Source organism: Dermochelys coriacea, chromosome 11 (assembly GCF_009764565.3).
Source record: "Dermochelys coriacea isolate rDerCor1 chromosome 11, rDerCor1.pri.v4, whole genome shotgun sequence".
In the NCBI taxonomy this organism is placed as follows: domain Eukaryota; kingdom Metazoa; phylum Chordata; order Testudines; family Dermochelyidae; genus Dermochelys; species Dermochelys coriacea.
In genome coordinates this window covers 61,508,880-61,534,023 of record NC_050078.2, presented here as the reverse complement: position 1 = coordinate 61,534,023, position 25,144 = coordinate 61,508,880, and the positions used below count along the sequence as shown (strand labels likewise).

Below are 25,144 nucleotides of genomic sequence, written 5' to 3'. Positions count from 1 at the left end.
TGCCTCCAGCTCCCACGTCGCTCCGCAGGAAGGCTAACCTTGAATGCTTATTGTTATTAAGTCATAAAGGAAGAAAAACCTTTTGTAATAGTTAGAAAAATCCCCATAGCCCATATTAAGAAATTTTCCATTTGGAGAAATAAATTTTCCTCAGAGATACTTTCCTGCTCTCTATCTGGGATTTCCTGGATTTGTGAGTGCTCTACTTTGGAAACAATGTTATTTTAACAGTATTTTTTTAAAATGTAGTTTAAAATACTCAATTCCACTCCATTTCACTTACTGTATATTCATAGCCTTGCTGAAATTTTAAGGCAGTTTTGCTTAGCAAAGAAAATAATTTTTCTCTTTAAAAAAGTACCTCCAGAAGGTTACTTTAAATTTACACTGACCTAGTACAACCGGTGAAGAAAAAAATTACATAAATACAGGGCTATGTTTTGTTTCCTCATCACATATTAGATATGAAGTCATGGAATGCCCATCTAAAGTACTCTTTTTTCAGACCTCACACATTCACATTTTACTGCCAACAACTATTGCACCTTTTTTTTTTTTTTTTTTTTAAAAACAGGGAGACAGTGCTCCAGTCTCAAAAAGCTTATAATCTTACTTGGACAAATACAACACAACAGTACAAATACAAGAATGCATAGAAATTTTGGAGATCATTGTAGAAATGTTTCACAAAAGATGTGCATTTTAAAGGATGGATTTGGAAGAAAGTTTGTACACTACGCACAGTTGGCTGGCAAAAATATCTACAGCATTGCAAAAATGAGACACAAAAGGAAGGTATTATAACATCACTTGTAAATGATTGGGGAGAGTACTAGTAAACAAGTGCCAGAGAAATGAAAATGATCTCACCGCACATTAAGTGGTGGTATCCATTGTCTGGCTTGCTAGAAAAAGTGTGTGCCCCTTTAAGGGCTAGAGCACCACAGAGTTTCTTTTGACTGCAGCTACAGATCTTACCTTCCGCAATATATGCCACTGCAGGAAAAGCCCTCTTTTACCTGGACCAGGTGGAGCAGCACCCATGCTCTGATCCACGGGAGTGGTGATATACCGGGTTTGTTAGGATCTGCTATGGGCATTGCACTAGTCACTCCTTTCCTGGAGGGGGGGGGTGTTTGTAAAGGGATTTTACCCTTAGTGCCAGATTGGCCAAGGCGAAGATTAAGTTGAGGGGGCAGGCTTAGTTGGGCAAACATGAAACTGGAGTTAGGCTATGATGTCGCAACTCATTATGTAAATGTGGGTCAGGTGTCCAGTGCAGGTACTTCATATGGAAGGGATACAGTGATCACATTAAATGGATTGGTAAAGAATTTAAAGGAGGTATTCTTTAAAGGAGTAGAAATGGGGGAAAGAGGGGTTGGGGCTCTTATGACTACCTGCTGTATCAGTCTCACCCCCTCCTCCATAGCCTCCTCTTAATCCTCCTTTGATGGGGGGGGGGCGGGGGAGAAGGGAAAAGGAGGGAGATGGTGAAGTATCAGCAACACGTTAGCCGGGGACAAACATGGGTAAAGGAGAGGACTAATGGAAACCTCGGAGTATATATTGAAATGATTATGGAATTACCTGCACTGTACACTTTTATCCGCTGGGTACTCCCAGAAATTTAAGAATAAAATTGTAGCCTAATTAAACCACATCCATTGTTTCCTATCCTTCTTCCGATATAGCCAAACAATACTTTTAGAGTCTCTTAAAGTAATCCTCATTAGGGTGGGATTGCCAACATGTGACCTTAATGTGGGGTCTGAGTATAACATAACTGAGGAAGAGATGACAAATGCCGTCCAGAGAACAAAGGCAGCAGGACCTGATGAAGTGACGGCAGAGCTTGCGAAAGTTTGGGAGTGAGAAAGACATAAGATGGACCGGCAGAGTGGTCAAAGCAGTGATCCCCAAACTTTCTATGTCACACCCCCCTGCCCTAGCTGTAATGTAATCTGTCCACACCCAATTTCCCCCCCCCCCGGGAGCTGGGGTCAAGAATGGGGCCAAATCCAGGGCTGCACCTGAGAGTGGAAGCCGGGGCCTCTGAATGGGGTGGGATTGGGGCCAGGACAGCGTGGAGCTGGGTGGTTCTCCCTCCCTGTCCCCGTGGGGGCTGGCCCGGTGCCTGCTGCAGCCCCCGCCCCGAAAACATTCCTCCACATCCCCCTTGGTGGGCACACACTACAGTTTGGGGACCACTGGGTTAAAGCCGTATAGCAAGACAAGAGAATTCATGAAGACTGGTCCCACCAGTGTCTCTTGGTCCCAATAGATAGGAAAGGAAGAATCCAGGAACGTGGAAACTATCAAGGGATAAAGCTATTGTCACGTGGCTGAAGTTACTGGAACACATCTTAGATGCTAGAATTAGAAGAATAATGGAATCTCACCTCAAACAAGAGCAGATCAGCTTTAGGAAACGACGAGGAACCACAGATGCAATGTTTTTAATTCAGCATGGAATAGAATAGTAGCTAAGGGACCAAGAGGATAGCTTCTGGGCTTTTATAGATCTAGAAAGATATACAAGAAGGCTCACAGAGGATTCTCAGACCAGTGCTGAAGAAATATGGAGAGTCGGAGGACTTAACTATGGTGAATGACCTAGAGAGATCACCAAAACAATTATCTGAACATGTTTTGGAATGACACGCCCTTTTGAAAGTCAATTTGCGCTGGGTTTGGCCCTCAGTCTGCTGCTGTTTATCATATTGATGAACTATGTTAGTAGGAAATGGTGAGAAGCTGCTATATGCAGATGACATAGCAATAATGGCATCCTCAAAATATGACCTAGAGGAAATAGTAAACCTGTAGTTCGATCAGCTGAATAGGCATGGAACCGAAAATGAGCAAGACTAAGACTGAGGTCATTTAGATCAGAAGAGATGCTACAAGAAACTGGACACAGTGATTAATGGAAGGAGACTAAATCAGACTGACCAGTTCCAGTACCTTGGCAGTTGGGTTACAGAAGATGATGAGTTTGAACATGAGATACTGGGGAGACTGGGGAGTGCTGGATGAGCATCAAATATGATCTCAGGGGTTGCGTAGGACAAGTGTATGCCACTGAAACTAAAAGCCCAACTGTATGCAACAATCACAGGTTTCAGAGTAGCAGCCGTGTTAGTCTGTATTCGCAAAAAGAAAAAGGAGTACTTGTGGCACCTTAGAGACTAACAAATTTATTAGAGCATAAGCTTTCGTGAGCTACAGCTCACTTCATCGGATGCATTTGGTGGAAAAAACAGAGGGGAGATTGATATACACACACAGAGAACATGAAACAATGGGTTTATCATACACACTGTAAGGAGAGTGATCACTTAAGATAAGCCATCACCAGCAGCGGGGGGGGGGGGGGGCGGGGGGGAAGAGGAGGAGGAAAACCTTTCATGGTGACAAGCAAGGTTAACTGCTGGAATTAGCCTACCTTGCTTGTCACCATGAAAGGTTTTCCTTCCCCCCCCCCCCCCCCGCTGCTGGTGATGGCTTATCTTAAGTGATCACTCTCCTTACAGTGTGTATGATAAACCCATTGTTTCATGTTCTCTGTGTGTGTGTATATATAAATCTCTCCTCTGTTTTTTCCACCAAATGCATCCGATGAAGTGAGCTGTAGCTCACGAAAGCTTATGCTCTAATAAATTTGTTAGTCTCTAAGGTGCCACAAGTACTCCTTTTCTATTAGTGATACAGAGATGGTAATTCAACAACTTCAGGTGTTTGAGATGAGGCATCTTTGCATCGTAAGAAGAGTTACAACAAATAGATTACAAAATGAAAGTATTAGGATGAAAGTCTAAGTTCATGATGTGGTGAATAAAATCCAGGAAGCATGACTTTGCTGGTTCAGATACATACAGAGAATGAAGGAAGGGGACCTGGCAAAGACAGCATGGGAGAAGAGAGTGGTAGGAATGAAACCCTGAAGAAAGCTGAGGAGGCGATGGAGGGATTGCATCTAAGCAATGGGAAGGAGGTGAATCTTAGTGTCACCTCAGACAGACGAAGATGGCAGATGCTTGCACAGTGACATGACACCTATCAATGGGATAAGGGAAAGAAGATTTGGAGCAGGGCGAAGGCACTTAACATGAGAGGTGGAAGGCTGATTTAAGCATTAGTGTTTTTTTTGAATTAAATGGTAAAGTTGAATAGCAGATGAAGGAAACAGAGGAGAGAGGAAACACCAGAACAAATGGTTATTTACTCCACAGTAACTGTGACTCTTTGTGAAGTTGTAGTGAGTGTGGATTACATTGTAAGTACATATAGCCCCATGCACGCAAGCTTGTAATCTGTTCTAAGTAGCAGTATCCATCAGCCTGCACCCTGACCTTCATTATGCTCCCATGTGAGGAACATAAAGGGAAGACTAGTCTCAGCACTCCCTCAGTTACAGTTTGAAACCTGTGTCTGCTGTGCACTCCAGAAAGTGGGGATGGAGGGCACGTCAGGGATCCACATGGACTTCCCTGGGGCTAATTAATCAACCATTCTCTCTTCTTCAAGTGTCAGTGTGGATCCCTTTGTAGGTGGCTGATAAGCAGTATCTCTTAGGATAGTGGGAATAAGCCACATCAATTGAATAGAGATTGGAGCATTACTCTCTCAAATTTGGTATCCTCTCTAGCAGCTAAATCCAATCCATGCTTGACAAACACAAGTGGATTGCTCCATGTACTTGCCTTGAAGATTTCAGATATTTGCACGTTTCAGAAACAGACAGGAGTATTGTCACTTGAGCTCTGGTGGAGCAAGCCTTAATTATCAGTTGGAGAAATACATCAGCCAGATGTCAGAGTAGCAGCCATGTTAGTCTTTATCCACAAAAAGAAAAGGAGGACTCGTGGCACCTTAGAGACTAACAAATTTATTTGAGTATAAGCTTTCGTGAGCTACAGCATCCGATGAAGTGAGCTGTAGCTCACGAAAGCTTATGATCAAATAAATTTGTTAGTCTCTAAGGTGCCACGAGTCCTCCTTTTCTTTTTATCAGCCAGATGGTAACACAATGCGTTATCCATTTTAATAGTCTTTATTATGAAAAAATGGCCCTTGGAGCAAGCAGCTATTGCCAGAAGTGGACCAAGGGACATTTTCAAAGATTTGGTCCTCTCAATGTAAGAAGAGCTCTGGATACATCCAGAACGTATAGCTTCTTCTCCCCTTGTGTAGAATGTAGTTTGGAAAGAAATCTGTTAAACTGATCCATCAGTTTAAGTGGAATTCAGATAGTGCACTGGGGATGAATTTTGCATGAGGTCTCAGTACCACTTTGTCCTTATGCAATAGGGTATATGGAGGGTTTTTTTTCCCTAATCAGCTTGAGTTCTTTTATTATGGAATGAGAAACATGTACTGTGTACTATCTTCCTTACTTCTCCTGGAAAAGGAGGCAACCTATTTAATGAAGCACCTGGTCTGCATCAGCTGGGGTGACGAGTTTAGATGGATTGCACATCATAAAAAAGACACTAGGAGATACCACAAGTTTGGAAATTTTTATCCATGTTATAACAAAACCACTAGCAGCTCCATAGTTTAGGTTGTCATTACTTTTTCAACTGTCTTGCTTCTCTACCTTCCACCTGTGCCCTTCTTGTTTGGAAAAATTTAGATTTTTCCATAAGAGGAAAAACAACTGAAAGCCAGTGCAGGGAATTACTTCATTTTTCCCCAAACATGTCCAAAATCTTTGACCCCAATATCCTATACCTCCAAGTAAGTGTATATTATGCTTCTCTACATTTATATTCTTTGTTGGTCAAAGATAATGTCAAGGAAGTGATCCTTGTAAAGGGGGGTGGGGGGAGGGTGGAATGGGACAGACTGATCCAAGGCAATAAATCAAGAAAGCAGTTCAGTAAGTAAAAGACAAACAAGTCAGTTGGATCATCAAATATCCCAAGCATGAATGTGGGGGGACTGGGAGAGAAGATACTGTAGTGAGGATAGGTCTGAGGCTGGGGAAAAATAAAGATGGGGGGCCAAATCTTTAACTGGTGTCAATGAGCTTAGCTTGATTTACAGATAGTTAGGGCAGTGGACTGTGGAGAGAAAACAGTGTTCACAGGAACAAAATACAAGGGAGGGAAGACATTTGAGCTAAAAATCATAAAATGGTCTGTAAATCTTACCAAAGTGAAAATGTATTGCAACATTAACAGCAGAACCGAAGGACAAAACAACAAATAATGGAAGAGAGATCATCATCAAGCACCTTCAGTGCTACCCACTTCATCAGGAGTAAAAATTAATGTTAGAAAAATAAATTTAAAAATAGCTAGAAATTCAAAGGTTTGCTGAAGTAGTGACCCAAATCAACACCGGACCTAAAAAGCCAATCCCATTCTATTCTTGCATCATTAAAATAAACGTAACAATTGCCTCATTACTCACCTACTTCCCATCCAACCTTATACTGGAAGTTCCCAAAAGACCTACTGGAGACAGCACAACTCTGCGCTGACTACACTGCCACCCAAAGGAATTCCCCATCTACACTGAGAGAACAGGCTTCTTTGGCAGAAGTACTTGATCAGGCAACTTAAAAAAAAATATGTTGCTCATGTCATGTGTGGTGTTTTCTCTTGCAGCACTGTGATGGCCTTCAGGAGACCACACTACTGCGTGATCATAGGTGGTTTTTTGTTTTTTTTTTTTTAAACAATGTCTTTCTGGTGTGAGTAGTCCTCTTTGCTGATGTAAACGGTGATAATCCAAGGCTATTTGGGCACTGAAGTTATGGTGAAAAAGATATAGCACTAATAAAAGCTGTTACCAGGTCAGATGTATTATATATAAACTTGCTAATTCTGGTGCTCTTGCTCTCTCCCTGGTTAGAATTGGGAGGGCTGCTTCATCAGTGACTTTTCACATTTTCCTGCTGGCTTATGTTTACTTTCCTTGCACACTTTTCCCACCACACATACACTTCACCCATGTTCTGCTGAAGCCTGAGTGCTGTTAAAAGTCTTTTCCAAGTTTGGTGGTTCTGGGAATGCTAAATTTTTGTGTTTACATGAACAATGAGCCACAAGCATTTCCTGAGCAGAAGTTTCCACAGACAGTGTGAGAGTTCTCTCTCTCTCTCTCATTACACACACACACGGTAACATTTCCTAATATATTAATTACACTATTACTCTTGCTTTCCTAAAGCATAGCCCTGCCTCAGAGAAACTGTTGTCCTTAAATAATCCAGAAACAAAATCCACCATCAAATCTGGTGATGTATATCATCCTACCTTGCCATTGTGTTAAACTGCTTCAGTGAAATATACTTGCCCTGCCAAGCATATATTGCTAAGTAGGCTTTTGGAATGGTCAGCTGTTATACACTGGAACAATACAAAGAAGAGAACACTACCACCAGTATAACCGTGAAGGTTTCTTAAACTATGGCATGCTAAGGGCAGTGGAGCTGAACTGATAGGAAATTGTACTATGATTATTATTTTACACTTCACAGTCCACTGGGACTGGAAACAAATGCCTTGCAGATTGTGCAACAGATTCCCTCATTCACATTTCCAATGACATCAGCATGTACTGGAGCATGTAGTTTTCTGAATACCTCAGAATAATACATGATAACTTTGGGTTGGAGGAGGAAATGGAATGTGTCTTGAAAAGTCAGTTCTTTCTAATCTGGCACCACTAACTCTAAAATGTCTCGGTCAACCCTATGATTATTGCATGGTGTCACTACAGGGCAGAGGTTAAGGTTGTTTGGATGCATTGCCAGACCTTAACATGTTTACATTTTCTTTAAGCATAACCTTAAATCTTCTAGATATATATAAATTTGGTTTTAGGATAATTACAATACCCCTTGTGACATTATTGACATGAACTGTGACTGTAAAAATCATTGTTGCAACCAAGGTCCTATAGCTGCACTAAATCTTGTACAAAGGAGGTCAAGTAAGGTGTCTATGAAAAGGTTGTAATTTGCTGGCTATGATTATGCTGTCTGTACACATGTATCATTTTTGTATTTGAAGTGTTTGATTCCACGTAGCATCAGTGAAGCATTTGGTCAGCTTCTTGACGTTGGACACTTACTCAGAATAGTCCTATCAAGAAACACTTAAACAATGGACCTTGGGAGACTCTGATCTACATCTGAAGAGCCTTCCTGGGAACATTCAAGGTAGCATGTGAGCAATAGCTGCCGCCTGCAAACTGAGTCATGCATGGACATGTGACTTGCCCATATGACTCCAAACTCCATCTTGCTGCTGTGATTTTCCACAGTAGGAACAAAGGCGTTTCCTTCCACATGGCAGAGGATATAAAAGGCCGTGGAAACTCCTCCATTTGGTCTTCAATCCTGCTTCTGACCTCTGGAGGAACTGTGCTTGAAACTGAAGCTCTAAACAAAGAACTGAACAATCCATCCAAGCTGAGATGTTTGTATTCCAGAGACTTGATGGGATTACTGCTGATTTAAACCAATCAAGCCTGAAACAAGCCTGAACTAAGAACTTTGCAATTGATGTACGTATTTGATTCCATTTAACCAATTTTAACTGTTATCTATATTTTTTTCTTTTTATGAATAAACCTTTAGATTCTAAAGGATTGGCAACAGCGTGATTTGTGGGTAAGATCTGACTGGTATATTGACCTGGGTCTGGGGCTTGGTTCTTTGGGTTTGGGAGAACCTTTTTTCTTTTACTGGGGTATTGGTTTTCATAACCATTCATCCCCATAAGGAGCGGTGCTAGTGGTGATACTGGGAAACTGGAGTGTCTAAAGGAATTGCTTCTATGACTTCTGATTAGCCAGTGGGGTAAAATCAAAGTCCTCTCTGTTTGACTGGTTTGGTGTGCCTTAGTAGTAAAGGACCCCCAGGCTTGGGCTGTAACTGCTCTGCTCTAAGCAATTTGTCCTGAATTGATACTCTCAGTAGCGTCCCACCAAAGGCCGCTTTGTTACACCCCTGTAATGCATTTTATCTTAAATGAATTACTATGTGATCTCAACCTTCCCTCTGTCTTAATATTGTTTGTGTCTGGGAATGTTGAGTGTCTTATAGATGTACCAGCACTTCATCATGGGTAGAATATACCAAAAAGGAGTCCTTGCCCCTAAAGATCTTACTGTTCCGAGGGAGTACAACCCATATGATAACCTAAATATTAAATTATAAAAAAAACTCAAAAATTAAGGATGTTTAGACAAAGCACTGCTCTTAAATGCAAGTCTCATTATATTTCCTAAAATGACAGCAAAAGCAAACTTTTTCTTGGTAAGGAAATGAAATCTGCTACTTGAAGACTGTAGCTTTGCCCATTATGCTGCAAAGCAATTAAGGAGTTCACAGAGTAGCTGAAGGAAGAGTATTACTATAACCAGATTCTTGGATCAGACTGATTCACCAAGAGTGATAAAATTGCAACAGCCTTCAACACAAGCAAATGCAAAAAAAGTCAGTTTCATTAAATGTAATTCTAAAAGTCAACTAATGAAAACTATTCTGAAATTCAAGCTAATATTAAAGTTTTAGAGTCACTTATGCCACGACCAGAAGAACTAAAATAGAAGAAAATACCCACTGAAATTAACCATCAAAGGAATGGGGGATAGTGTGGGATTTAAGAGCATGGGAACTGCTGTTGCTCTTTTCACACAAAGGAAGAGTTGAAACTAGCAGTAGTTCAGGGGGCTGGTCTACTCTTTCCTTTCTCACCTTGGAAAAAAAATATGTAGTGGTTCCACTCATCTCCTTCCCCTCCCTTCCCGCCACAAAAACATCTAGCTGCATCCAGAACTGCATGGTCCCTCCCTTAGAAACCTCTCTGTGGTTCTTTGAGGGAAAGGTGGGAGGGGTACAGAAACAGCAGCAACTGACACCTGCAAAGATAATGTCAGCTTACATTAAGTTACTGGGGGATGGGGGGGCACACTATTACCTTTATTACTCTGGGGGAGGTCTGCATTTATTGGGGCAACATTAATTGTATTTTCGGGTCATTTGTTGAGAGCAGTATTCACTATTTTAGGCAGGGGCAATAAGTTACATAACTCTACTATACCTATCAGGTTTCAGAGTAGCAGCCGTGTTAGTCTGTATTCGCAAAAAGAAAAGGAGTACTTGTGGCACCTTAGAGACTAACAAATTTATTGGAGCATAAGCTTTCGTGATCTACAGCTCACTTCATCAAACAAGAGGTACTACTTGTACTAGTACTTGTACTAGTATGAACAAGAGGCTACTAGGCAGCTCTCCAACACCACTTTCTATAAGCCATTGCCCTCTGATCCCACTGAGAGTTACCAAAAGAAACTACAGCATTTGCTCAAGAAACTCCCTGAAAAAGCACAAGAACAAATCCGCACAGACACACCCCTGGAGCCCCGACCTGGGGTATTCTATCTGCTACCCAAGATCCATAAACCTGGAAATCCTGGATGCCCCATCATCTCAGGGATTGGCACCCTGACAGCAGGATTGTCTGGCTATGTAGACTCCCTCCTCAGGCCCTTCGTTACCAGCACTCCCAGCTAACTTAGAGACACCACTGACTTCCTGAGGAAACTACAGTCCATTGGTGATCTTCCTAAAAACACCATCCTAGCCACTATGGATGTAGAAGCCCTCTACACCAACATTCCACACGAAGATGGACTACAAGCCGTCAGGAACAGTATCCCCGATACTGTCACAGCTAACCTGGTGGCTGAACTTTGTGACTTTGTCCTGACCCATAACTATTTCACATTTGGTGACAATGTATATCTTCAAATCAGCGGCACTGCGATGGGTACCCACATGGCCCCACAGTATGCCAACATTTTTAAGGCTGACTTAGAACAACGCTTCCTCAGCTCTCGTCCCCTAATGCCCCTACTCTACTTGCGCTACATTGATGACATCTTCATCATCTCGACCCATGGAAAAGAAGCTCTTGAGGAATTCCACCAGGATTTCAACAATTTCCATCCCATCATCAACCACAGCCTGGACCAGTCCACACAAGAGATCCACTTCCTGGACACTACGGTGCTAATAAGCGATGGTCACATAAACACCACCCTATATCGGAAACCTACTGACCGCTATTCCTACCTACATGCCTCTAGCTTTCATCCAGATCATACCACTCGATCCATTGTCTACAGCCAAGTGCTACGATATAACCGCATTTGCTCCAACCCCTCAGACAGAGACAAACACCTACAAGATCTCTATCATGCATTCTTACAACTACAATACCCACCTGCTGAAGTGAAGAAACAGATTGACAGAGCCAGAAGAGTACCCAGAAGTCACCTACTACAGGACAGGCCTAACAAAGAAAATAACAGAACGCCACTAGCCATCACCTTCAGCTCACAACTAAAATCTCTCCAAGGCATCATCAAGAATCTACAACCTATCCTGAAGGACGACCCATCACTCTCACAGATCTTGGGAGACAGGCCAGTCCTTGCTTACAGACAGCCCCCCAATCTGAAGCAAATACTCACCAGCAACCACACACCTCACAACAGAACCACTAACCCAGGAACCTATCCTTGCAACAAAGCCCGTTACCAACTCTGTCCACATATCTATTCAGGGGATACCATCATAGGGCCTAATCACATCAGCCACACTATCAGAGGCTCGTTCACCTGCGCATCTACCAATGTGATATATGCCATCATGTACCAGCAATGCCCCTCTGCCATGTACATTGGACAAACTGGACAGTCTACGTAAAAGAATGAATGGACACAAATCAGACGTCAAGAATTATAACATTCAAAAACCAGTTGGAGAACACTTCAATCTCTCTGGTCACTCGATCACAGACCTAAGAGTGGCTATACTTCAACAAAAAAGCTTCAAAAACAGACTCCAACGAGAGACTGCTGAATTGGAATTAATTTGCAAACTGGATACAATTAACTTAGGCTTGAATAGAGACTGGGAACGGATGAGTCATTACACAAAGTAAAACTATTTCCCCATGGTATTTCTCCCCTCCACCCCACTCCCCACTGTTCCTCTGATATTCTTGTTAACTGCTGGAATTAGCCTACCTTGCTTGTCACCATGAAAGGTTTTCCTCCTTCCCCCCCCCCCCCGCTGCTGGTGATGGCTTATCTTAAGTGATCACTCTCCTTACAGTGTGTATGATAAACCCATTGTTTCATGTTCTCTGTGTGTGTGTGTATATAAATCTCTCCTCTGTTTTTTCCATCAAATGCATCCGATGAAGTGAGCTGTAGCTTATGCTCTAATAAATTTGTTAGTCTCTAAGGTGCCACAAGTACTCCTTTTCTTTTTACTATACCTATGTTAATCTACTATATTCATCACAGCCATATGAACAATTACAAAGTCAAGTCACCACTGTTCTGTTCTTTCAACATGATGTGAACTGAAAGTCAACTCATATGGTGTATGTCTAGTTTCTTTTATAACTGCTAGACAAAAATTTTTAAACAAAGTTTTATTTAAACGGCACTTCCCTTCTTTCATGAATGAATATATGGATTATATCATATACCTGTGAAAACAAAGCTAAAAAGTGAATTTACAGAAATCAATATTAACAATATCTTCCATATAGATATTCTTCAAGTTACTCAAGGTTTTGATTAAAAGGGTAAGGAGGAAACTGGGAGAGAAATTTCAGCCAACAGGATTCCAAAATAAAGTTGGATGAATTGTCTTCCTTTTATTTTTATGGTTGCTTATAAGGTTAAGCTTCTAGAAAAAATGTTTTCACTTTTCATTATGGTGTATAATATCTTCTATATTTAATTCTACTTCAAAATAAAAACGAACACCACTATTCTGCCAGATTCACATTTCCTGTAATGACGAGTTTCATGATTTTTCTTAAAATGTTTGGATTCTCAGAGTGTAAACAAGGTAAACAACAGCAAAAGAAATTCAGATGCTGAATACAAGCAGCAAGAGTACACTTTTTGTATTTCTAAAACAGAGTATCCATGAATACTAGTCAGAAGCTGTTAGAGAAATTCAACAGCAGAGAGGTGTTTCTGATTTAGTCCTAATAATTCCCAAAGGAAACCAAGAACTTGCAGATCAAACAGTCACCCACTAAAAGCCTGTAACATTTACAGAAAGGAATTTCTAAGCCAACAACCAAATGCCTATTTTTTAAAATTGTGCATGCACTAATTAGTGGGATACAAAGTACAAAAAAAAGTTCCTTAAATTATATTCAAACTCAAAGTTTCCAAAGAGAAAAATAAAAACTCGTATGAAAAAACTTAGTCTAAAAACAACTATATATTGTGAGCACTTTTTACACTCTCTCTCCTTCACCCACCAAATGAAATTAAGGCCACTTTACTCATTCTAAGGAGGTGACATTCCTATGATCTTTACCCCAGTTGCACTATTCATTATATGTTAAAATCTCCACAGCAGAGTAATGAAAATGATTTTAGCTAAACTCCAAAGCCTGAGTAAAGGCTAGCCTTTGATGTTCCAAATAAATCTGCTGAACTTCAAAACAATTACAAAAAAACCCTCCACAAAATAAACTACAAATGGTCTGAAAATTGTTTTTATTGTTCACAGTGTTATAACTGGCCACACAGTTTACCTGGAACTATTTGATGGAAGGATAATTCTTAGATGCATCTTAGTATTGGCCCAAAGCTCTAGGAACTTAGAACGCTAATCTTGCAGAAGTGATATGACAAAGTCACAAACAAAATATGCATTTCCAACGTTCAAAAGTTTCAGAAGGTTGCTAGATAGGAATTTCTCAATCTGAATAACTCTCTCTTCAGGATAAAGAGAAAGTTTCTACAGGAATTCAGTTTGGGTAACGGATTTCACAAATACCAGGTTTCTTTACCTATCCCCCTTCTGTCTTTTTTAAAATTCTCTCAAGCAAAAGCAAGCCTGAGCTGCTATTATTGTTCATAGCACTTAATCCAGGACCAAGATAAACGGAAGCAATGTGAAACGTACGACATAACCTTGGTCAGTTTCTCCCTTCTGTTTCTGCTGGGAAAGCAACTACAAGCAAGAGCAGCTGCAATCATGAAGCAAAAAGGTGGAAACATTTTTTCCAATAGTTTTGTTTTAGAGTTCCTGGCATATATATTCAGATACACTGGTACAGGTCCTCCATTCCAGCACATGGAGATAGTACAACTAGAAAAAACGGTTACTTACCTTCTCGTAACTGTTCTTAGAGATGTGTTGTTCATGTCCATTCCAATCAGATGTGCACACGCTGCGTGCACGGTCATAGGAAAGTTTTTCCTTAGCAGCTCCCATTGGGTTGGGTTGCCCCTTGGAGTGGCACCTTCATGGAGCTCAATATATGACCCTGGCGACCCTACTCTCCTTCAGTTCCTTCTTGCTGGCTACTCTGACAGAGGGGAAGGAGGCTGGAAATTGGAATGGACGTGAACACAACATCTTGAAGAACAACATATAAAGAAGGTGTTGAAAGCAACTATGGTCTTTAGTGATCAGATTGGGATAGAGTGGTAGCACAATTGAGGTGTCCACTGACAGCTCCAGCAGCCTGGTGTACCAACGTCGATGGGGCCATGGGGAAGAGCAGATTCCATTAAAAGTTATTGAAGGTGGAAATTACGCTCCTTTTGGTCCTTGGCCGAAAAGCCCTGCAGATTTTGCACTTCCCCATTTGGTGAACTTCCCCCCATTTAAGAGTCATGAGGGTCACTGAGGGGCATAGGCTTATTGCAAGTACTGCAGGGCTTAAAGCCTTGGGCTCATGACATGCCCCAGAGCCCAAGGAGGGTGAGGCTAGGGATTGGGGAAAGACCCCGTTCCCAACCTACTATCTATTTACTAAACTAACTATGAATTCAAATGACTTAACAGAAGAACACTAAGGGAGCACTTGCTGAGCAAGTGAGCACAGTTCCAACGGTCATCATGGATGGTAAGAAGGAACTGAAGGGGGGGTTAGGTCGGCAGGGTCATATATTGAGCGCCATGAAGATGCCACTCCAGGGGGCTCAACAGACGACCTGATTGGAGCTGGTAGGGAAAACTTTCCGATGACTGTGCACACTGTGCGCGTACACCTGATTGGAATCAATGTGAACAAGCACTTGAAGAAGAACTGTTATTTTCTGTGCAAATGCAAATCATTGGCTCACAATCCTCCGCTGATTCTTTCAGATTAAAAATATTAATCAGTCAGCACCCTTAGCAGAACAATGGGTAGGAATCTAGACTAGCATACTAAATCTCTTAGATTAAAAATAAATCAAGATCAGATAATTTAACACCCCAAATGCATAGGATCCTCCAAGCACTACAGAAAAATTATTGGGCATTTAACAGTCACCTTTCACACCCTCCTACAAAGAGAGCTTTATAAAATTTAATGTGTAGAGAAACTATTATGACACTCAATTGATTTCTTTACAAATATCTAAAAACAGAGTGCTCTGCTCAGAAACCTTAACATATTTGGACACTGATTTACTACTACTGGAGTAGATTTTGAACAGGCATTTTTTTTTTTAAAAAAAAAAACAAGGTTGCCAGACATTGCTAACTATAAACAAAATGTTTTCACCTGTTAAAGTAGAGTAAGTGTGCAGAAGAGATTGCTCAGAACACCAGCTCCATTAGCATAACCAAAGCTGGAGAGGTCTCTTCCAGACACCAGTTGCTGGGAACATTTCTTTGCAAGTGACAAATCTTAGTAGCTATAAGGCTTCTTGAATCTTGCAGTGATATGAAACTAGTTAAATTCACAGCTTCCACTGTCAACCCCCCTCCTCAAAACTAAGGCTCATTTCCACATGGGTCATTTATTGTGATTATTGTAAAGAGCTTTTGTCCTAGTTTAATCAGGACACCGAAACTCTGAAGTGTCCAGTGAGATTGGGAAACTATTTTGACAACCAGTTTTAGAGAGAGGGTACAAAATCAGTAGTCATCTAGATAATGCTCACCCTTCAATTCCTGAAATGGTTCAAATTCACTTCTACTGTCAAACTTGGAGAGAATTCAGAGCATAGGTGCTAGTTTAAATGGCAGGGCAAAGAAGTGGAGGGGGATGGAAGAAAGCTTAGTGCAATGAAAAGCAAGAAAAAAATCTCCAAGCTCTAGCCATTAAGGGTAAAAACATAGAAGCAAGTTAATAGTTTTGAACTAGGATTGTGCTTTTCTTAAAAAAAGGGCACAAAGTCTGAAAAGAATAAGATCAGCAAAAATCTGCAAGGGAAGTAGCCAGAGGTCTATCCTGGATGATTGGCTTGACTGGTCCTGTTTACAATTAGTTGGATTAGAAAGGAAATGTGACACCATACCTCAATCTTCATAGTAATATGATACGTATAATTATGATGTATTTTATGCAAGACAGTTCATATAAGATATCACTGAAAAAATTATGATTTACTGAATATGATTATCCTACTTATATGCATGTATCATTTTGGTATCTTAAGTTAGGAATATTGTCTATGTATCTATTACATATGTGTTTACACCCAGGGAACGCCCACTAGACAAAATACTGTCAGTCTAGATGGCTGGCTGGGAAGGGCCAATTCAAGTCAATGGACCATTAGGGAGAACAACAGGTCTTAGAAGAAGCTAATCTTCCACTGGGGAGCCTTCCTGAGGAGGCTACAACAGCCTCTGAGTCATGGCTGCTATGACACTACTGGGGCGTGTGACCAGATCACCTGGTACTGGACTCCAACATGGAATACCAGTGTTTTTCCACTGAAAGGTGTCAGAACCAAGCTTGGAGACAAAGGGTTCCCACCATATCAAAAGCTATTTAAGGCAGGGAAGTGACATCATCGTGGTTCTTCACTGACTCTGTGCCCAAAGGAGACTCTTGGAAACACCTGAGGAACGAAGACTGAACTGGGGGGAACTGCTGGACCCAGGCTAGAAGGATTTCTAGGGTATGAAAGGAACACCTGGAATTTTTAAGCTGCAAGCAAAGGCAGCTGGCCCCTTAAAAATCTCTGCAGCCCTCTTAAATCCTCATTTAGGGTGAGGATTTGCTACTTGTATCTAATCTCTTTAGTATATTAAGCTCAGATTGCGTTTTTGTTTATTTGCTAGATAACCTGTGTTGATCCGTTTGCTGCCCCTTATAATCACTTAAAATCTATCTTTTGCAGTTAAGAAATTTGCTTTTGCTTCATCACAAACCAGTGTGCGGGAGTTATAACTTGGGGCAAAAAGCTGTTGTATATTCTCTCTCCACATTGAGGGAGGGGGTGAATTTCATGAGCTTACACTGTACAGATCTCTGTGCAGCACAAGACCATATAATTTTGGGTTTACACTCCAGAGGGGGGAATGCTCTTGAACAGCTGGGCTGTTCCTTAGCTGTAGCCTCCCCATTCAGAGCTGATCACAGCTGCCTGTAAGTACTGCAGTGTGTCCCTACTTGTGTGTATGCTGGTGAAAGAGCAAGATTGGAGAGCTTGGCAACTTATCATAGCAGCACAGTGTGAGGGGAAGCCCAAGCTGGTGGGTCATGGGGGCTCAGTGGTACCCCGGTTCCAGATGGCATCCTGGGGGAAACCCGCCAGAGGAAACTCTCTATTAGGAACAATTAACATGACCATGAAGGAGAACTTTTTTGTCAAATTCCCATTGCTAGACACAAAATAGAACCGATTTGAAAATCTAAGATGTGCAGAGATCATGATCCGCAACTCCAACAACTTCTTGAGCTGGTCATATATGTCTGAAACTAACAGGAAAATTTCAATAAGTTTTTTGAGAAATCATGCTAGGAATTCATCAGTGTGATAAGAGACAAGAACTTGCATCTATTGGGAAGACATCTATGCTATTCCCTTCATCTTAAACACAAGGATGAATTTAGTGACACAGAAGTAGTAAAGAATGGATATTTTCATACCCTCTACAGTACTAGAGGAAAAATTATGTGCTTTGCAAATATATTCTTATTATCCTTCCTCTGCAGTTTGTGTCTAGAAATTCACTATTCTTCCCTGAGTCACTCATAAGCTACCATCTTTCCACCTAAAGATAACTGAATGGGACTCCTTTCAAAGGAAGTCAGTGTCAACTCCTAATCCTTTCATGTCTACCTGATGGACAACTGGGATCCCTCCACAGCACTCACCCAGGACTGCCCAGTGCTAAAAAGAGTCAAGAAGAAACTAAACTTCACTCTCAAGACGCTACCACTTACACCACCAGGCTGGTTCTATTCAGTTTTCTATATGAAAATTCATAACCTAGACACATCACTTTACCTGAAATATTATTTCATAGAATTAGATTAAATTTATCCATACTGATTGACTTCTAATTCAGTGAACTGAACTATATCATCCATCTGCATCAGTCCTTACAAATTACGCTGTAAATTAGTATATTCTTCACCAACCTCCCTTTACATTTTTTTTTTAAATTTAGAGAAAAAACAAACACACCCCACTTCAGCATGCTAAAGAAAATCAGTTTCATATCTCAAGACAAAAAGGTTCTATACATTTCACAGATATACATCATTCAGCAGTAATCAAGTATTTCAAAACATATGGTGGTATTTTTTCTTTAAAAATCACTACTTGGAACACACAGGAGTTAACATTATGTTAACTCCCACAATGCCCTTAGAAGTGGCATAGCCTTACCTGACACTGATTAATGGCTGCATGGTTACCATGGAATGGAGACTGTCTTTCTTTATCCCGATGATGCCTGCTGCTGTGTTTACTTCTCTGCAACTGCTGACGCAATTTTGCAATCTGACAGGGGAAAGAATAAGAGTCTCAGATTTCCCTTCGCATATTCAATTAAATTATTACATCAAGTTAACTATATGGACTATTAACAAAAAAGTAAAAGCTGAAACAGGGCTAAGTATGAGAATCTACTTGATATAACATTGAGTCAGCTTCTCTACAGATAAACACCACAATAGTAAAATATTAGCTTTCATTTTTCTATAAAGACATGCACATATTCCCAGTTCTCACATACCAGTATGACAGTACCTGAAGATAACGAGGCTACTTACCAATAAACGAAGGTTCTTCGAGATGCATGGCCCTTATCTGTATTCCAGTGAACGTTACGTGCATGCACCATGAGCCCAGAGCTGGAGCTTTTGAAAGTAGTACTGTTTGGCAGTCCGCACATGCACCCTGTGACGCATTATAGTCTCACCCAAGGCAATAAAGGGTATGGCGGACTGCCTTCAGTTACAAGTAAGTAACCTTGTTATCTTCTTCCAGTGATGGTCCTTTATTGTATTCCACTGAGGGCGATTAATAAGTTGTACCTATATGGGAGGATGGTGCGAAGAGACCGGTGAATGGAGGACTGCTGCTCTGAATGAAGCATCCATTGTGGAATCATGCACTAGTGCGTAGTGTGTGGAAAAGGTACCTACTGAACGCCACACGGCCGCACTTCATATGCTACTCCTGGGGGAATTCTGCGCCACTGCGTACATGCAGAATTCATGTCCCCCACAGATTTTTTTCATAGTAGCAGCCGTGTTAGTCTGTATCCCCAGAAAGAAAAAGGAGGACTTGTGGCACCTTAGAGACTAACAAATTTATCTGAGCACAAGCTTTCGTGAGCTACAGCTCACTTCACTGGATGCAACCATTGTGTTGGGTCAGCCCCTCTTGCAATGTTTGAAGCGTGGAGTGTGCTTCAAGATGCAGAAGAGGAGAGGAAGCCAAAATTGGAGAGCTCAGGAAAAAAAAAAAAAAAAAAAAAAAGGTTACTCACCTTCTCATAACTGTAGTTCTTTGAGATGTATTGTTCATGTCTACTCCAATCAGGTTTCTTTGGGGGTCTTCCTCCTTGCTCATTGTTTCCTCGGGGCCGTGGCCCCCCAGGTTTATAAGTTGTGAGGCCTGCGGTAAACACATGCCCAAAAGTGATCCGCACACTTCACGCTTGCGGTGTCTAGGAGAGAGAGTCACCATGTGCACGGCAGCCAGAAGATTTTTCCCCTAGTAGCATCCATCGGATTGGCCTTGGCGCCCCCTGGAGTTGTGCCTTCATGGTGCTCAATATAGAGCCCTCCTGAGCAGCCACCCCCTTGGTTCCTTCTTGCCAGCTACTCCGACAGAGGGGTAAGGTGCGTGGGTTTTGGAATGGACATGAACACCACATCTCGAAGAACAACAGTTATGAGAAGTTGAGTAACTTTTCTTCTTAGAGTGCTTGTTCATGTCAATTCCAATCAGGTAACTCTCAAGCCTAAGATTCAGAGGCGGGGACAGAGTTCAGATATCCACTGACTGCAGCACTGCTCTACCAAAGGCCGTATCATCTCTGGCCTGCTAGGTAATCACATAATGTGCGGTGAACGTATGTATGGAGGACCACATTGCTGCTCTGCATATTTCCTGGGTTGGAACTTGTGCCAGGAACACTGCTGAAGAAGCCTGAGTCCTGGTAGAGCGTGCTGTGAGCCAAGGGACAGTCACCTCTGCCAGGTTATAGTATTCAGGGATGCAGGACTTGATCCACAATGAAATTCGTTGGGAAGAGACTAGAAGACCCTTCATCCTGTCTGCCATGGCCACAAACAGTTGAATGGACTTCCCAAATGGTTTTGTTTTTTCAGCATAGGCGGCTAGCGCTCTGTGAACATCCAAAGAGTGAAGTCTCTGCTCCCTGTCGCTTGAGTGTGGCTTAGGGAGGAAGATGTCCTGGTTCATGTGAAATTGGGAGATAGCCTTTGGGAGAAAAGCTGGATGTGACCTGAGCTGAACCTTGTCCTTATAGAACATGGTATAAGGGGATCTGATGTTAGGGCCTTGAGCTCAGACACCCTCCTGGCTGAGGTTATCGCTACCAGAAACGCCCCTTGTATTGACATGTAGAGCAGGGAACAAGTCACCAGCAGTTCAAAAGGTGGCCCTATCAATTTGGAAGGGACCAGATTGAGGTCCCAGGTCAGCACCAGCTATCCGAAGTGCAGATTTAGCCTGTTCAGACCTTTCAGGAAACAACTGACCATAGGGTAGGCAAAGACTGACCTGCCCTCTGCACCTGGATGGAAAGCAGAGATGGCGGCCAAGTGAACCCTTATTAATGACATGGACAGTCCTTGCTGCCTGAGATGGAAAAGGAACTCCAGTATAAGTAGCATAGAGGCAAGCATCAGGGATGACTGATGCTGTGCCGACCAGATTGAAAATCTCTTCCACTTGGCAAGGTAGGTAGCCCTGGTGGAGGACTTGCCAAGGAGGACTTATCTAACTGGGTCCGAGCAGGAGAGCTTTATAGGGTTCAGCCATGGAGGTGCAACAACTTGAGGTTCGGAGCTGGAGAGGGCAGTGATCCTGAGTTATTAAGTCCAGGAAGAGTGGCAAGGTGACTGCAGCTTTCACAGACGTTTCCAGGAAAGATGTGTACCAGTGATGGCGGGGCCAGGTATATCAGCTACCAGTATCACTGAAGCCTCTTCTCCGTATCTTGAGAAGCAACTTGTGAATGAGAGGGATGGGCAGGAATGTGTAGAGAAGACAGCCTCCCCATGGGAGGAGGAACGCGTCCGCGCTGGAGCCCAGGCTGTGATTCGGGAAACAGCAAAACTACTGGCACTTCCTGTTGCACGGCGAACAGGTCCATCTGGGGAAGACCCCACCATTGGAAGATGGAGCTCACAATGTCCATGTATAGGGACCACTTGATGGTTGTGAAATGACCTGAGATGGTTCACCAATTCGTTCTGTACGCCTGGGAGGCACGAAGCTTGTATGCGTATTGAATAAGCTACGCAAAAGTCCCACAGCACAAGGGCTTCCTGGCACAGTGGAGAGGAGAGTGCCTGCCCCGCCCCTATTTGTTGATACAGATCATCATTGTGGTGTTCTCTGTCATAACTGATACACATCTCCCTGTCAAGTGGGTTCAGAAAGTCTGGCATGCCAAGTGCACCGCTCTCAGCTCTCTGACATTAATTAAGCGAGTTCCGCCTGAAACCAGAGGCCTTGTGTCCTGAGGTCCTCCAGATGCGCTGCTCAGCCCAAGGCTGACGCATCTGTCACCAGCAAGAGGGATGGCTGAGGACCGGTGAAGGGGACCTTTGCATGCACTACCTGCGGGTCGAGCCACCACTGGAGTGAGTCGAGGACTGGGTGAGGCAGAATCACAACCCTGTCCAAACTGTCCCGAACTGGACAATATACCAAGGCTACCCATGATTGGAGAGACCAGAGTCTGAGTGTTGCACCACATAGATGCAAGCAGCATGTGACCTAGAAGTTTCAGGCAATTCCTTGCTGTGATGGTGGGAAACTACCTGAGACCTCGAATTATGTCACCCAGGGCCCGAAACCTCGCTTCTGGCCTGAATCCTCCTGCCTGAATCGAGTCCAGTACCGCCCCCATGAACTCTATCCACTGAACAGGGGACAGAGTCAATTCAACATTCAGGAGAAGGCCCAGTTCGTTGAACGCCATTCTTATGAAGTTGACTTGAGCAGCCAGTCGTTGAGGTACGGAAACACCTGCACCTGCATAGGAACGCAGCCACAACTACCATGCATTTGTAAATACACGAGACGCTGCTGACCGGCCCAACGGGAAAACCGTGAACTGGTAGTGGTTGTTGCTCAACACAAACTTGAGGTACCTTCTGTGGGAATGTGAAAGTATGTGTGTGTCATTGAAGTCGATGGCAACATACCAGTCCCCTAGATCCAACGAAGGGATGATGGAGGCCAAAGAGACCATGCGGAATTTGAGTTTCCTCATGAACTTGTTGAGCTCTCACAGGTCTAGGATGGGCCTGAGCCTGCCTTTGGCTTTCGGTATTAGGAAATACCGGGAATAGAAGCCCTTGCCCTTCTGCTCCTGAGGAACCTCTTCCTTTGCCCCTAGTGATAGGAGCAAATGACCTCCTGTATAAGGATTTACTTGTGAGAAGCGTCCCTAAAGAGGGATGGAGAAGGGGGTGGAAGGGCAGAGTATTGGAGGGAGTGTCCCCTCTCTACTATGTGGAGCACCCAGTGGTTCGATGTGATACGGGCCCACGCTGGGTAGAAAGGAGATAGTCAGAACAAGAAGGTAAGGCGGATTGGATCCAGTACAATTGCTGGTGCGCCATCCTCGTTCGCACTTTCAAAAGGCCTGCTTCTGGCCAGATGAAGGTTTGGCTGGGCCAGAGCCCTGGCTTGAGGACAGGTGCGGCTTCTTCCTGCTGCTCCTGTTTCTCCTCTGTGAGCTTTCCTGCCGGTTCTGCAGTTGGTAGAAAGGCAGAGGAGGTTGCAGCCTAAAATGTGCCCACTGTGTGTCGGGGGTGTGAAGGCCCAGCGATTTGAGGGTGGCTCTCAAGTCTTTTAGGCTATGTAGCCTTTTATATATCTTTTCAGAAAATAGAGTCAAAGGGGAGATCCTGAATGGTCTGCTGGACCTCGTATGGAGCCAGGATCCCTTTCTCTTGGCAACCTTTCAGGTAGCATCACCTGAGTAGCTGTATCAACCCATCAGAGTGGCCTGCAGTGAAGCTCGGGAAATGAGCTTACCTTCCTCAACCAAGGCTGACAATTTGGCATGGGAGTCCTGCAGTAGCAGCTCTGCGACCAGGGCAATGGCAAAGCATGACCTGCTGACAATGGCCTCCTAATTGGAAATGCCGAGGTGCACACTGCCAGTGGAATAGACCTTTCTCCCAAAAGGTCGAGTCTTTTTGCCTCCCTGTTCTTCAGGGAGGGTCCCTGGTAGCCCTGGTGCACACACTGGTTGGTATTGTCTACAACCAGGGAATCTGGGGGAGGGTGTGTGTATAAAAGTGCTTGTAGCCCCTGGATGGCACAAAGTAGCATCTTTCATTGCACTTAGCCATCGGGGGCAATGAGGCTGGGGTCTGCCACAAGGTCTTTGTTTTAATCGGCAATGGTCTTTATTAGAGGCAGAGCGATACGTGCAGGTTCAGAGCAGGTGAGAATAACCACCATGGGAACCGCTTCCTCCACTACCCCCTCTGCCTCGGCCCTGGGCAAGCTGCCACAGCAACTGCTGCAGAACCCTGTTGTCCTCCAGGGCTGGGGCAACAGAGGTGCTGTGCCTCATGGTGCCGAGACGGCATACACCGGTGCCAGAGCAGTTGGAGCTTCCTGAAGGGCAGATGGCGATACAAAGGTGCCAAAGCTGATAGCGTCAACAAGTGCTGCAGCAGTACCTCAGATAGCGCTGCAGTTGGAGCTTCCTGAGGGGCAGAGGGCGGTACAAAGATAGCCGATGCTATCACCGAACGTGACCCCTGGCTTTGGTGGAAGGCCCAGGGCATCCAGAAGAAGGATCACGGAGTAGGGGGTTGCCACTGTGGCAGCCATGGGTAGGCGTGCCAACCTTGACCTCCTGCTCCTACTCCTGTCCAAGTGAACTGAGTCAGACTCGGACTCAGAGGTCTCCAAAAAAGATGACCATGGAGGAGCTGTGCTGTGAGGCACCGAGCATCAGGAGCTAGGGGACTGACTAGGTTCCTGCTCCTGAGCTGTTGGGGCTGTGGAGATGGCGAGCATTGCGGCAGCATGGTCAACTTCCCCATTGACAGGACCTTGGGGCAGGCTGGTGCCAATTGTTCATCCCTCCTGAGAGGGGAAAATGGCGTTGTGAGGCGCAACAAGTCCTGTGCCACCTCATATGCCTCCGGGGTCGACACGAGCTGCAGCTGCTAACTCCAAGGGCTCGGTGAGCAGGGCAGGTCCAGACTCAATTGCACCAAGGCAGGAGTCAATGCGAACCTTGCAGGTGAAGTGGCCAAAGTGCTGTGGGCTGACTGGGGTCCCATCATGGCCGGCTTCTTAGTTCTGGTCAGGGGAGAGTGGCCCTTTTCTGGCTTCTTCTTCTTCTTCTGAGGCACTGGCAATTGTGAACAGTGCCTAGCTGACAACTACATGCGCGAGAAGCCATGATGGTGCTGAGAGTCTCGTAAGGAATCCTTTCTTGGCACTAGATCCTGGGAAGATGGTGCCAGGGTGCTCTGCACCAAGGAGACTATGCTAGGCGCGGGGTGTCCCAATCCGGGGTCTGACTGGGGCCGAAGCACGGCCTCCATCAGCAGAACTTTGAGACGCTGGTCCCTGTCCTCAAAGTTCTAGGGCAAAACTTGCGACAGATCCTGCACCGGTCTTTCTGGTGACTCTCCTAGACACCACAAGCATGAAGCAT

At 43.6% G+C, this 25,144-nt stretch overlaps 1 protein-coding gene across 2 annotated transcripts in view; it reads right to left on the bottom strand.

The window, feature by feature from the left end:
* The window catches only part of FAM117B (family with sequence similarity 117 member B), a 131,718-nt gene that overhangs the window by 61,413 nt on the left and 45,161 nt on the right, over positions 1-25,144 (bottom strand). For both annotated transcript variants that reach the window (XM_038422117.2, XM_043505610.1), the window contains exon 4: positions 18,634-18,747. In XM_038422117.2, coding sequence (XP_038278045.1) covers positions 18,634-18,747 — 114 coding nt within the window. The remainder of the gene's footprint in view (positions 1-18,633; positions 18,748-25,144) is intronic.